The following is a 15631-nucleotide window of genomic DNA, read 5'->3' on the forward strand; positions in this document are numbered from 1 at the left end:
GGCTGACGAGCAGGAGCCGGTCAGGAGATGACACGTCCAAGGCGGGGACTGCTGGGCTATATAAGGGTTGGGCTTTTCGCTCCCCGGGGTCTCTGCTCTGTAAGCTTATGCTCTCCCTCTCAAGACGCATTAAAGCTGTTCTGCAGAAGGATCCTAAGTCTGCCGCGTCGTTCTTTCTGGCGAGACGGTAGCGCGGGACAATTGCCCACGTGGGTAGTCCTTTTTCTTGAGTACCTATGATGCCTCAAAGTCTGGCCTTGTGTATTGTTTCAATCCAAAGGCACACAAATCAAGCAGCAGGCTTTGGGGGACACTTCAGGGAACAGAGGCAGGCAGGAAGTGCCACTTAGGAAGAGACTTCAGAACTCTGTTATTTTACTAGACGTTTACTTATCTTCACTTTGTGTTTGAGTGTTTTGCTTGCACACATTTATGTATATATCCTACGGTGTTACAATGCTTTGTTTGTTTTTTAAAGATGGCCAGTTATTTCAAATGAGAGCTCTCTGGGAACAGGCAGGCTTCGGGGGGCTCTCTGACTCCTTTGGGGCTAGCCTTGTAGCTTATTCACTAATCAGCAAGACCCTTCCTAGTCAGTACCTGAGCGTGGCTTCCCTGACTCATCCTTGACACACACCCCAGGAGTCATCTGAGCCTACGTGGACTTCCTGACTTTGATACAGGCCCCAGGAGCCGGTGGCACCTGCTTATTTTGGTTGAAAAGAATTGGGGGGAAGTCAAACTCCATTTTCTCTTAAGAACATATATTATGAGATTTTTTAAAAAGAAAAATCTGCTATGTCTTGAATCTTCGCCAGGTTTTTTTCCATCTCTTCTCCCCAAAGGCTTTTTCTAAAAGACTATGCGGGGGCTAGTGAGATGGCTCGTGCCTAAGAATGCTTGCTGCTCTCCCAGGGGACCTGAGATCAGCTCCCAGCATCCTTGTCAGGCAGCTCACAACTTCCTAACACTCCAGCTCCAGGGGATGAGATACCCTTTCTGATTTCTATGGGTGTCTGCTCATGTGCCACACAGATGCACAGATAAGCTCCATATAACACACACACACACACACACACACACACACACACACACACACACGCACACATGCACACATGCACTGCAGAAGCTTCTGGATAACAGGACTCAATATTAGAACAAGGAGCGATGTGGGTAAACCATGACAAGTTATTTTTCTTCCGTGTTGGGACCCAGGGTCCATCTACTTTGCTGGTTTGCAAAGTGTGAGGTAGCATTCTTACAGATACTCCAGACGCCAAGAAGTGGAAATGGGGGGAAATGCCTGACTCTTTCGTTTTTTGAGGCACAACCCTGGAGATGCAGATTCCATTTTTCACAACTTTCTAGCCAGAATCTGGTCACATCATTACAACTACTAGTTTGAAAAGGTCATAGCTAGATGACCATGTATGTGCCCAGCCAATGGTGAGACTGGATTACAGATGAGCAGCTGGCAATGTGGCTGGCTCGTTCTTGACAGTTAACACTTCTAAGCGATTCTTTCTTCATACGTCATTACATTGTGACCTTTTGCCTCAGCTGAGGGCCAGAACTGGTCCTCTGACCCAATCTGCAGCGTTCCAGCAGCTGTAGAGATGAGCTGTACAGCAGCCTGGCCCATGTGAATGCCCTTCCCGAAAGAGTGAAAGCAAGCATTTCGTATGCTGAGGGTAAACGAGGCACCGGAAACTACAAGGAGTGGGAGTGGAAGGTCAGGAGAGTTGGGTGGGAACGCTGACAGTAAGCACACAATGGCAGATACAGTTAGTGTGGCCTTGAGGAGGAAAATGTTGATACGAGTGAGTGGAATTCAGAATAATCTATGTCTATAAATACCCTCCTGCCCCTGGGGGCTCGGTAATAAGGTAAGTAACACTCCCCTGACACCCTTATTTCTGTGCATATCAACGGTAGCACAGTTGTTCTGTAGGTAGGAGAAACACCCATGAAAAAGATGTCCTGAATAAAGAACATCTGTCACCTCACACATAAGACATGCAAAAGGGACTAGTAAGATGGCTTAGCAGGTAAAGACACTTGCTGCTGAGCCTGATGGTGAGTTCAGTCCTTGGGACCCACGTAGAAGGCAAGAGCCGACCCCACAGTTTGAGTGTCCAGTTCACCGTGGTGGGATGTTCATGGAGCAGAGGCTCCAGGCAGCTGTGACATTGTAGCCACAATTGGAAAGAGAGAGGAATGCTTCTGCTCAGTTCCCTGTGTCCCCTTCCTTCAGTCTGAGAGCCCAGATCTCCCCACCTCAGTTAACCTAACCAGAATTTCCTTCACCGATGTGCCCAGAGGCTTGTATTGAGGTGACTTTAATCACAGAGACCCTCCATCGGAATCAAATCTAAGGTCACCTAGTCCCCACTTTCAGTTTCAAAGACACTATGAAACAATACACAGAAGCTTGCCCCTTGCAGCATGCATGACAGACAATTGTGTCCCAGCCCCATGGTAGCACTAAAATGTGTGTCAACACAGGGCCTGGGCAGTCTAAGTCTGAAATACCTGGGGGAAATTTTGTGTGTGTGTGTACACGCATGCAGATACATATGTGTAAATTACTCCCAGGACTTTAACCAAATTTAAGAATCTTAATTAATGTATCGTTCCCAGTCTATGAGTTTAAATGATGACAGTCAAGGAGCCTCCTCTCAGCTCATTAAAACCGTTACACGAATGGTTGATTTGAGAGCCAGGCAAGGATAGCTCTTCCAGCCTGTTCCAGGGGTCTCCATTTTGGGAGCCCCGGCTGCTACTGAGGCAGCAAAGGCTTCCTGCCTTGCTGGCGTTCCAGGCTTCACACCCTCTCTGGACCCTCCATTTACTTCTCTTGAACCTCTTGGGTTGGACTGTGTTCCCTGGAAGGACTTCTGCTATGAAGGTATGATAAGAACACCAGCTGGGGATACAGTGCTGGCTTGCTCATTACTGATGACAGTGACTACACTGACACTAGTGTTTTAGGGGCATAACGAGAACGTGACTAAGATTTTAAACTAATGCCTCAGAATGTCACCCTCCAGACTGACTCAGCTGTTGGCATCTTGATGCTTCCACACCAGTATGAGCAAACAGTAGCTAATGTTTCAAAAAGTTGAGGATGCTCTTCAGATTTCCACATTATTCTAGAGGATGCTGGGACATACCAACTTGGACCAAATGAAGTTCTGTGAATGCTCAGGGATGCAACTTGGATAGGGGAGAAGGCTCAGTCACTTAGGACTACATAGGTGCAATCTGTATGCTTCCATTTAATCTCATGGCACACAGGAAATGGTATTTCCATAGCACACCAAGGTAAGAGGAGCAGGGATCCTCGGACTAGCGGCAACCTCCCTGGAGCTCCTAGTGAGGGTGACTAGGGCATGTAAGGTAGAAGACTATAGCAACCCAGTGTTTCCTAAGTTCAGTACCTCAGGATCTGTCACCTCAGGTGAGCAGGCGTATTCCTCCAGACAGACTCTAGGAAGCATCTTGCTATCCTTTCAATCAACCACAACTACCCACAATCAGGAAAAAACAAAGACAAAGACAGCTGTTACTAGGTTCTTTATTCTCAGTCAAGGAGCCACACAGGGGGTGGAAAGACAACAAATTGAAAGGAGCTTTTGGGGAAGCTGAGCAGGTATGGGCAGCAAGGTGGGACTTGGACTTCACAAATGATCATGTAGAAGATGTACAAGTATCAATTGCCCTCCCCTGCCCAAAGCATATCCTCTGGGGGTAACACAAACGAAATAAATTAGTCATTTCCGATTGCCACATCCCCTAAAACCAGACTTCAAAACTGTAGACTGTTATGATTTGAAGATACTTGTTCAGTATGTAGGTTTTCATCAGAGGAAGGTAAGTACCAAGTCACAGATAGATATGACACAGAAGATTGAGCACGAGAAAACAGCTTTAATCTGCTAGCAAAAATAAGATTTATGCTGATGTTGATATCAAAACTAAAGGCATTCAGATGAATTCTGCCCACACACTGTGGCTGCTTTTCCTAAGATTGCATGAGCAACTGCTCTCATTGGTAGCTAAGCGGGTGTGAGGACAGTCTGTAATAGCCACGGTCCATCAGAGAGCCTGTCGTGCACAGTAAGCCTACATTAAAAAGCAAAGTAGTCCTTACGTCTATTTTGAAGGGCAGTGCTAGAAGGCTGAGCAAATGATTTATTGGCAGTAGTTAAAAATAGAGTATGAGGAAAACATCAGCCTACATGAAGTAAATGTTAAAAAACTCAGCTTGTGTAGTCATCCCTCAGGGAGCCCCCTCCCCCCAGATGCACTGGAAGACTGGGGAGCAGCTGAGGCATTCGTGCTACTTAGTAGGTAACTGTGTTGATATCCTAACGTGAACCTCTATCTATCTAGTAGTACAAGAACCTGCCTGAATCTGAGGTGTGCTACATGTTTAGCACCAGACTCCCCCTAGTGTCCAGAGTTGCACTGCATCTGTTTAGTTAGTACCAGGCACCCCCTAGTGTCTCAGATGCACTGCATGTTTAGTGAGTACCATACTCCCCCTAGTGTCTCACAGGTGCACTGCATCTGTTTAGTTAGTACTAGATTCATAACTAGTGTCTTGGAAGTGAACTGCCTCTGTTTAGTTAGTATCAGAAGCATCCTAGCATCAGGACATGAACTGCAGGAAGAAGTTGCACTAAGGCTTTTATTACCACTTTGGAGGAGGGGAAATGCCATCCTTCAGGTACCCAAGGACCTGAGGAGGAAACTGGGCCCCCTCCTTTTGTTATCCTGAAGATGCCCATTCCTTAACCACGATGTGTTGCAGTTTGGGGATCATGAGTACTGAAAAGAGGAACACATGAAGTGTAGTATGTGGTTAGCACAAGGTTCTGTAGCCTAGAGAACATCTGTAGTTTATCATAAACTTGAAACAGGAAAATTAGAATGAGAGAGGCTGAAATAGGAGTTCCAAATGGTGCAGCGGACTGGTATTATGTATTGAGAAACTCGGAGTCCAGAAACTTAACCTTTACTTTAGTTCTTCTCAGACAATACCATAGTTCTGTCCTTCATATAAAATATGCAAGTCCTACACAAGCAAACCTGGTGTGGGGATGTGTTAGACAGGATGGAGGAACTCAACAGCCCCTCCCTCCTGCAGGGAGTTTTATGATTCAAATACCAGGGTTGCACCTCCAGACCAACTGCATTTCAGAAAGCCCCCATCCAGACACTTGCAGTGACAGGGAATTCACACATGGTTCTGGAACATATTTTGTTCATTCCTGTCCCCGATTCAAATAAGGTGATGGCAGAGGTGACATCTGGGTCACCTGTTGATGGGATTCCAAAAAAAACTTGAAATCAACAGAAAATTGCACCATCAGGTAACCTAAGAATTTTCAAACAACTGGTGCCACAAGGTGGCACCCATCCTGGGGTATGTTTTTGGGAGTGTTGTTTTTTGTTGTTTTCCCTCTCCTTTGAGCCAGCCTCTGGAGCAGGCCTATTAAACAGTCAATATTACTAAAACTCCACATTTATCCTCACATTGTGTACACCAGGTTTGTTTCCCCACTGAGAGCCCTTAAATCTACAGCCGGCTTCCTCGTGTCTGTGAGCAGAATGTAGATAACACTTTAAAAGGGAAAAGAAGACAAGAAATGGGAAATAAAGAATCGAGCTGAGCCATCCAGCTGCTTAGAAATGGAAATGAGATTCCCACTGTGTTCATCTTGATGCCTCTCTATAAAACGGAATAAACGAACCAATATTTAATGAGTTGTTTAAAATGGCAGTCACTTGTGGACTCCAAAGACCACCGATTCCCCGTCAACACTCTGGTGTGAAAACTCGGCACTGTTCAGTCGGCTATTTGGGGGGACGCGGGTCAGCTCTGTGGGGCCGTCTCTCCTCCCATCTTTTATGTGGGTCCTGGGGATTGCACTAAGGTAGCCAGGCTTGGACAGTAAGTGCCTTTACCTGCTGAGCCGATCTCACTGGCCCCCTCAAATGCTTCCTATGGAAATCTCTTTACCCTATTATTACATAATGTTTCATAGAATCGTTACAAACATTCAAGTCAAAGGCTTCACAATCAGGCTTTGGTTTTAATGTGCTCTGGGCATAAGTCAGAACTGTTTTGACAACACAATTCAGCTGCTGCGTACATTCTACCATGGTAATGTGAAGTAAGACACTTACAAGAACAACAGCTTCCTTTTGGTAGCTCCTACTGGAGACAGAGGCAGACCTCAGAGTATTATAAACAAGAAGAGAGTAGAGGACGGAGGTGTAAAACCTTTGCGGTTTTCTCAGGATGACACAGACAGCAATGCTTGATGTTTGTCTATAAGGCAGATGGTCAAACTGTCTACACACGCTTGAGAGTACAGAGCTTAGTGAGAGGTAGAAAATACCAAAGCCACACGGAAGAGGGATGTGCCAGGCTATTTAAGACCACCAGTGACTTCACCCAAGCTTTAGAGGGTCATAGGCTGTTTACTGTATATCTTGTACTAAATGAGAGACATTCCATTCTTAAAAGGGGCCAAAGGGAAGACTTGCAAGCCAGGGGTGGGGCAGGACCCTGAAAGTAGTTTTTTAATTTGCTAAGGATTCGGCTCTCACTGAGGAAAAATGAAATGCCTTCTGCCTCCCTAAGATGCCATCAGGACAGTGAAATATTGGAGATTTCTCTGATTAATGCAACTTCTCTAAGCAATAGGGGGTTGCATATAACTATAGGGAGAGAAGGGTTCCCTTCCAGACTGGCAAAGTCCACCTTACATAAAAAATATGCATCCTACAAACCCCATACAGACGCCGTGACCGCTAAAATGAGAATGAAAATATTCTTGGTACTTCAGCACCGGCAGACTCGTTCTGTATAAGCAATTCAAGAGTTGTCTGAGGCAAAAAGATATCCCAGCTCCCAATTAACCCTGGATAGCTGGTTCATGGGTGAGAACCCTGGCTGGGTGTTCTTATTTCTCAATGCACCTGGGAGAGTGTTCTTCTTCTCCAGTGTGATTTTATAAGGCATACATTTGATTTCCCCCTTACCTTTGGAAAACTAGTGTTAAAGCTTCTTTTTTTTAAACCCACACATCAACATTCAATCTTCCATTTTTTATTAAATAGTTTATATATAAAAAGAATGACCGAGGTGTTCTACATTCGTATAAACAACCATGATAGTATTTTGAAATTGTAAAGAAACTGAAGAAAATATGTACTTCAGTACTTACAATGCTAAGCTAAGCACAAGTGGTCATTCTAGATATTATCTTCTAAAGGTACAGACACAGGTGTGTGCTGCTTCCGGAAGCAGACATGGGGAAGCACGCTAACATAGCTTTCTTCACCACAAGACGGGATGGTCCAGTTTGGAAAAGCCAAGTTCTTTCCTCAGTTCCAGGTAGGTCCCGTTGCTCACCCAAGAGTCATCGCTGGATTTCCTGTGAGAGGTGAGACAGTTTCCTATAGACTCTGCTATCACATCCTGTCTTCCCCCCCTTCCCCCCACTTCCCCACCACCATTCAGGGGCAGCCACTCTTCCTGTTGTTTGGGTATTGGGGTGGCAGACTGGAGGCCATTGTTCACGTCTGACACTGAGTTCTTAAACCTGGAGGCTGGGAAGGTGGTGCTCCTGAGAGAACCTCTCTCTCTCTCTCTCTCTCTCTCTCTCTCTCTCTCTCTCTCTCTCTCTCTCTGTCTCTTTCTTTCTGTCTGTCTCGTCTCTCTGTCTCTCTCTGTCTCTGTTCTCTCTCTCTCTCTCTGTCTCTTTCTTTCTGTCTGTCTCGTCTCTCTGTCTCTCTCTGTCTCTGTTCTCTCTCTCTCTCTCTCTCTCTCTCTGTGTGTGTGTGTGTGTATGTGTGTGTGTGTGTGTGTGTGTGTGTGTGTGTGTGTGTGTGTGTGTGTCTCCATCCTCTCTCTGTCTGCTCTACATCAAACAGGGCTCGGCTAATAGCCACCATACTGGTAATGACTAAATACTACACAATCAACTAGGTTGACCAAAGGAAATCTAAGTGAGCATAAAGCCAGACAGAGCAAAACAAAAAGGAACCGGAACTGGATACCACAACGGTGAGGAGCGAGAACTTTTGAGATGCCTGCTCTGTAGACGGAAATCCAGCAGGCATGAAAGGATACAGAACCCATCGTTTTGTTTTTTGTTTTTTGGTTTTTTTTTGGTTAGCCTCACCTCACAGCCTCACGTATGCTCCCGAGGCAGCGTTGTCAGCTTTATTCTGCCAGGGAAAGCTCATACACATGTCCACACACACTGCCTTCTCTCCTGTTCACAGCACTGGGTAGTGCTCTGTCTCTTGGACATTAGACACCACAGTCTATACTGGACATCATTTTCCATCCACACAGTAAGATGTGTGACGTTTGTCTTCATCGTTCCTTGGTAAGTCAGCAAACTACGACCCAAGGGCCCAACTCAGCCTCCAGCGCCTGTGTATTCTGGAACACTAGAGAGCAGGTCTAGGGCCTCATGAACGCTATCTGACTACTCCACCACCAAGCCACATGCCCAGCCTTGCATATCTTTGAAATGCTGTTTTATGAAAGCACAGCCCTACCCATTTCGTTAAATATTATCTATGGTTACTTTCATGATGAACCATCTGCTTTTTATAGGTGAGCTTGATGACCTCAGCAAGGGGGACTTCTCATTCCTCTTTAAACAGTTGAGTGATATTCCATTGTGGGGATGGATGACGTTCATCTTAGTATTGTCCTACATTAGGAATAATGCATATGTTCTGGATGCTATTTTTTTCTTTTTAGAGGCAGGGTTTTGATTTTGTTGTCATGCTTAACTTGCCTAGGCTGGCCTTGAACTTGGAATTCTCCTGTCTCAGTCTCCGAAGTGTTGGGATTACAGATCTGTGGCACCAGGACTGGCTGGCTCTCTCAGTGTTTCTAAATATATATATTTCCTTGCTGCTAGGATTAGTCCCTACAGTCTTCTGGAAACTGCTCCTGTTGCCCAGACTGATAAACAAAACCGGACAGACAGACCTACTGCTGCAATCCAGGCACACCTGGCCCTGAGCCTTGGGGACCTGCAGAGTGCCCATCCCTGCACGTATGGCACGCAGCCCTTGGCTCTGTACAAAGGGACCTCTGTACAAAGGTCCCTTTAAGAAACAAGCTCCACCTACTACCATTCACTGAGGAGGAACTCTGTCTCTCTCTCTCCCTCCCTCTCCTCTTTCCCCTCCCCCACTCCCTTCCCTTCCCCACTAAAACTTCCTTCTCAGGTAAGTTCTGTCTGATAGTATATTTGTCTCTCACTTGCTAATGGGACCCTTCCAAGCCCCCTGCCTCTTGCCATATTCATAGCACCTACCCCAAACATCAGTCAACCACTGGCTGCAGGTCAGGAGTAGACTTACCAGGCGTGTGCATTCTCTACATATCCCCAAACCACACAGAACATTGGCCAGGCTGTCAAGAAAGGCATGGCCCCATCTGGAAGATTCTACCAGGTCCTTCTTCAACCCCCTCTACTTTATGGGCCTCTGTTTCTTCTCAGTTGAAGTAAGGGAGAGGGTAAAAGGCTATAATTGCCCACAGCACTTTTAGAATTTTAAGCGTATTGTAAACAAGACTCTCTCAACAAATCATCTATCTGTCTGTCTAGCAATAGACACGGTCACACTATAGCCGGGGCTAGCCTCACACTCTTACCAGTCTTCCTGCCTCAGACTCCCTCCTGCTGGGATTGCAAGTATGACTACAAGCCACCCAGCTCCAGACAGTTATTTTAAAAGTAACGATCAATCAGACCATCTTTCAAGCACAAGCACAAACGTACTGGAACTGCTGGTTCTAGGCATGGGTGCTTTGAATCCCACAGTAGTGTGGTCACCAACTAGCCTGCCATCATGTAAAATCCAACCATGCCAGCAACCAGCCTCAGCCACAGGTGTAGCAAGACGGCCGGGTGTTAGGATCAGCTCTGGCAATGTCCCTGTTGGCTGAAACTCTCAGTGGAGGCACTGCTGAGCCAAGGGGAAGAGGCAAAGGGAGGTCATGAGGAAGGCACCCGTCCTGTCTGAGAGCAGTGACAGCCATGCAGATGCTGTTTGCCTGCTGTTGACCAGAAAAGCTGGCAGAACCTCACGGCCACCACCCACTGCTCGCACACAAACCTGAAAAACCGGGGCTGGTGCTCCAAGTTGTTTTCCTCTAAGACCCGCCGCCTCTCCCTCTGCAGCTGCTCAATCCTCTGCTTCTGTACCTCAGCTTCCTCTATGTCCCCTTCTTCTAGAAGCCTGGGCATTGAGGGGAAAGAGGAAAGGAATATTCACTGGAATAATAACAACCTACCACTCACTTCTATGCCCATGGCTGGATATTCAAAGTCCCCTGCACCCAGTCCCTTCTTCAGCCCGTGACACAGTATTCCGGGCCAGAAGAAGATAACCTTCTGTGAACAGGCGATACTTGTAGGGTTCGAAAACTCTATCTTCTGCTTCCCTCACTCTCTCATGGCAAGCAATCTCATGCTGTTTGTTCCTTGGCTACATATTTTCCAAATATAAACACATGTTTTTATTCCATCCTCCACTTTAAGAGCATAAATGGTGGCAAAACTGTGTTGCTTTTCTTTATAGCACATCTTAGAGAACTTTTCACAGAAGCGCCTAGACACCTTCATTTTTAATAGCTGCATAGTCTTCTGTTTTGTGGGTGCACCCTATTTCAAATGTGCTCTACATGTAGACCTTGGGTTGTTCCTACTATTTCTAGGGTTACATTTAATGTTGCAGTGAGTGACTGGACAACCACCATTTCCACATAGGAAAGTGTATCTGTACAAGAAACTTCTAGACTTAGGAGTGCTGGAACACAGGGTAAGTCTGCCATTGATGCACTTTAAAACTACACTTTATAAGGAATTGAAGCAATTCATATTTCCTTTATATTTACATTATAGCGTGTTGTCACCAACCACAGACTGGTTTTTATTTTTTTAATTTTTGCCCATCTAAGGTAAGAATGCTATTTTTACCTGAGCGAAATATTATGAACGAAACTGAATTTTTCTCCATATTTAAGGAGCATCTGGGCTTCTTACCCACGAACTGTTCATTCCCCAGGTCCATTCTCCCCCCTCCCCAGTGACACTTTACTGATATCTAGAGCAAATCCATACTGTAAGATCGCAGATACAGGTTTATGTTAATCATTTATCTCTGAATTTGCTTCTGCACTTGTATTTAAGGTTAAAAAAAAAGTTAATCGCACATAGATATCTTTCCTTTCATGTGGTCTTTAGATTTTGAGTCTCAATCACATAAGGCTCGGGGAGATTGTTCTTTCTGCCTTACAGAGCAGGAAACTGGGGCTGGGAAAGAGGGAAAGCCTTGCCACAGACCACGCAACACAGTAATAGCAAGCCCAGAATCAGACGTTAGATACCAATGCACTAAAACCAATGCACCTTGAGGGGTCAGGAGAGCTGTGCAAGAGCTTTCATTGTTTCAAGCAAACAGTAAATCCCTTGTTACTACACGCAGTAAAACCCTTCAAAGCAGCCCTTCCCTCCTTTCTGGTGTTTCCATAGAAATGGGCCAGCAGATGTGTGGGGCCGCACCACACAAGGATGTAAGTGCAGGCTCTGGTCCTCACAGTGTCCCTGTGACCTGATGACAGTGCCCACCTCAGGCCCCAGGTGGTCAGGCAGTTGTGAGTACCACCTTTTGTAGATTGTTTTGAATGTCTCTGGAGAGAAAGAACTTTGGAAAAGTCCTTACCTTTGATCTGGTCTAAACCGAGTGTCGGTGGGTGGTAATAGAGACCTTGACAGTGGATCCATTTCATTTAACTCCAGTGCGAACTGTGTGAAGCCGTAATACTGCTCATAGCCTTTCGGCATGGGATCTGAAAGAGAAACAAACCACCCGCTCTCATTTGTAATTCATTTATGCTAGTTTAATTCCTTCACCTTTTTTCATCCCAGACCAGTTATGTTTTATCTCTAAACTGTCCCATTTCTATTAAAATATTCGGACTAACAAGTAGCTACTGAGCATTTCTCAGTAGATTTTCGTGTCTGAGTTTTCTATCGCAGGGGTATGGTTTCTTTGCCTTGGTCCTTTAGTGAATTTATTCAGCGCTGTGTAGCATCTGTAAAGTCTGAGCTATCACCGAATTTGTTATTCAAATATACACACCAGGGGCCCAGTGAGATGCCACTCAAGGCTGATGAGCTGAGTTCAGAACCTACATGGTAGAAAGGAATGACTCCCCAAAGTAGTCCCCTGGCTTCCACATTTCTGCTGTGACATGCAAGTCCCTGCACTCATAACATATCTCACACACACACATACAACACACTCACATACACACTCACACAGACACACACTCACACTGACACACACACTCACAGAGACAGACACACACACACTCACACACACTCACTCACACAGACACAGACACACACTCACACAGACACACACTCACACAGACACACACACTCACTCACACACACTCACACAGACACATTCAGAGACAGACACACACTCACTCACACAGACACACACACTCACTCACACACACTCACTCACATAGACACACATACACACACTCACAAACACACACATAAAATCGCACACACACATAAACTCACACACACACTCACACACATACACTCATTCACACACACTCACACACATACACTCATTCACACACTCACACACACTCACACACATACACACATTCACACACATACATTCACACACATATACTCATTCACACACATACATTCACACACATACACACATTCACACACATACACACACACTCACACACACACATTCACACACATACACTCACACACACACACTCACACTAAAGTTTTAAAAATCAGATCAAATAAATAAACCCATGAGGCCTTTTCTTGGTGAGCCAGCTCCCGCTGCAGAAGACCCGTGTTCCTCAGAGATGCCGAACTCCCAGTTGCAACAGTCTTGAACTCCCCAAGGGTCGTCAGTACATGCTACTCTTTTTTCCCTCCTCGCTTTCTTTTTATTGTTTTATGGAGACAGGGTTTCTCTGCGTAGCTTTGGAGGCTGTCCTGGAACTCGCTCTGTAGACCAGGCTGGCCTGGAACTCACAGAGATCCGCCTGCCTCTGCCTCCCGAGTGATCGACTCATCTTTCTTTTCAACAGTCTCAGCCCCTAAAGTCTCACGTCCCACGGGTAGAACAGTAGGTTCTTCTCTGCCCTAACTTTGGTCTCAGCTGAAAATCAGGTATAGACCAGGGAGATCCAACCCAGTCTAGGGAAATTCCCAGACAGCCATAATACTTTCTGGTCACATATCCACATTTAAATGTCCTCCGAGAATTATTTCTTGCATTTCACTGGCATTCCAACAGGGTCTGCCACAGTCCCATGTGTAACAGGCCACCCTTGGATTGCTTGAGGTCCTGAGAACCCAGAACGGAACCTAGCAGCCAAACTGAGGTGCTACTGTAAACATGCAAGACCCCATAGATGGGCCCCTACCGCTAGCCTGCTAACAAGCAGGTGGCAGCAGCTAGAGGCACACAGCAGCACTGGCCGCTCCCAGCTCCCCTGCCCTGATGCAGACGCGCATGTGCTCCATGCCTGGGGGCTGGTGGACACTCACTCGCTCTCCAGACACACGTCGAGGAGGAGGCACCGCCACAGTAGATGCTCTCGTGCCATTTTCCAAACAGCCGGTGCACAGCCTTCCCACTGCGGTCGAACACCGTGCCTTCGATCTCATGAGCATTAGTGCTCCAGTATTTCGCCTAGAATGCAGACAAGAATGGTCTGGGTAAGACTCTGGAATTCACTTATAACAGGTTTTGAGGGGGTAAAAAAAAAAAAAAAGGAAGCAAGAGAAAGAATTAAGAGGAAGGCAGGAGGATCAGAAATTCAAGGTCATCCTCAGCTGTGAGTCACATCTGAGGTTAGCCTGGACTACATGATGTTATGTCTCCGGAAATTAAAAAAAAAGCCCTAAGTGTTATAGGTTATTTATTTAATTGAAAAATACAAATTATATATATTGATCATGTACAAAATGATATTTTGAAATCTGTTAGCAATGGCTAACTCAAGCTAATAAGCATGCTTTACCTCACAAGTCTTAGGTGAGGGGACTTTAAAACTGTGGCTGGCAATGTCTATAGATACATTCTTAGTGGCTCTCTTGAGTTTTTGGAAAGACTGTATCCTTTGATCAGAAATTTCCCCCAGCCCCACCCCTACCTCTGCTAACCTCCACCCTCCTTTCTGCTTCTAGGAGCCAACGGCTTCAGTCCCGCTTACAGGTGAGACGATGTTACAGTTTATGAGCTTGGCTTATTTCACTGTGCACAGTATCTGCTACATCCTCCCACGTATATATTGCAAATGACAGGGCTCCATTCTTCCCGTGGCTACGCAGGGTTCCGCCCTGCTTCTGCACCATATCTGTGTGTCGACAGCCCTGAGGCTGATCCCTCCTTTGCTCCCGTGAAGAACACGGGAGTGCAGGTGGCTGTTTGAGTCTTGATTTCATGACCTGAGCCTGTCTGTCTACTCAGGAGTAGGACTGCAGGGCCCCAGAGGAGATCAGTGTTCTGAGGGACTTCATTCTCTCTAATCGCTGCACAATACGGGTCCCGTCAGCAGTCTTCATTCTCAGATCTACCTTTCATCTTTTTGGCGCCAGCTATTTTTTTTTTTTTCTAAGACAGGGTTTCTCTGTGTATCCCTGATGTCCTGAAACTCAGACCAGGTGGGCCTTGTACTCAGAGATCAGGCTGCCTCTACTTCCCCAGTGCAGGGATTAAAGGATTATGCCACCATCGTTCCTCCGTGTGAGCTATTCTAAGAGGCAGTGAGGGGACCTGACAGCGTTTTTATTTTGCATTTTCTGGATGATTGATTAGTGATGCTCATCCCTCTATCTTTCTGCACTTTTTGAGATGTCTGTTTTAGATGTCTTTGGTCCCCTCTTCTTGGAGGCAGGCTCTCTGCTACTGAGCTGTATTTCTAGCTCTATCTGCCTTTATTGAAAACACCGGTGTTTGAGTCTGTGTCCTTGAGCATGCTGGGCACACACGTAGAAATCGGAAGACAACTTCCAGGAGTCAGTCACTCCTCCCACCAGAAGGGCTCTGGAGACCACATTCACGCCCTGAGACTTGCAGCAAGAGCCTTCAACCTCACGCCCGGCTCACTGCACTTTATCCAGCATCTATTGGTTCATCTGTGTATGGATGCATTTTACTTTTGATATGGGATCTGCCATACAGCTCTTACAGTGATCCTCCTGCTTTGGTGGCCTGCGTTCATGTGTTGGTCTTACCGGGGTGCACTGTCACACCTAGCTCCCCAGTTACCCACTACTTTGTTCCAACTGAGTTGAGTTCCTTTATATGTTTTGCATATTAACACCTCATCAGATTGTAAATATTTCTTCTTTTGCATGTGGATACCCAGTGGTCCCCACAGCATTACTGAAGAAACTGCCTTTTCTCACCACATGTTACTTGGGATCAATTGAAATCAATTAAGAGTAAACATGTGGATTTATTTCCAAGCTTTCTAGCTGGCCCCCATAGCCTGCCCAGGTTCTGGATTTAAAAAATATAT

At 46.0% G+C, this 15631-nt stretch overlaps 1 protein-coding gene across 7 annotated transcripts in view; it reads right to left on the bottom strand.

Annotated features, from left to right (window-relative positions):
- Positions 1 to 3561: 3561 nt before the first annotated feature.
- Osbpl3 (oxysterol binding protein like 3) overlaps positions 3562 to 15631 on the bottom strand; it is a 175807-nt gene continuing 163737 nt past the window's right edge. For all 7 annotated transcript variants that reach the window (XM_021223671.2, XM_013126073.3, XM_021223673.2 and 4 more), the window contains 4 exons: positions 13653 to 13797; positions 11773 to 11899; positions 10165 to 10287; positions 3562 to 7451 (listed from right to left, as the gene is read on the bottom strand). In XM_021223671.2, coding sequence (XP_021079330.1) covers positions 7355 to 7451; positions 10165 to 10287; positions 11773 to 11899; positions 13653 to 13797 — 492 coding nt within the window. In that variant the 3' untranslated portion in view covers positions 3562 to 7354. The remainder of the gene's footprint in view (positions 7452 to 10164; positions 10288 to 11772; positions 11900 to 13652; positions 13798 to 15631) is intronic.

Source organism: Mesocricetus auratus, unplaced genomic scaffold (assembly GCF_017639785.1).
Source record: "Mesocricetus auratus isolate SY011 unplaced genomic scaffold, BCM_Maur_2.0 Super-Scaffold_100676, whole genome shotgun sequence".
Taxonomy (NCBI): domain Eukaryota; kingdom Metazoa; phylum Chordata; class Mammalia; order Rodentia; family Cricetidae; genus Mesocricetus; species Mesocricetus auratus.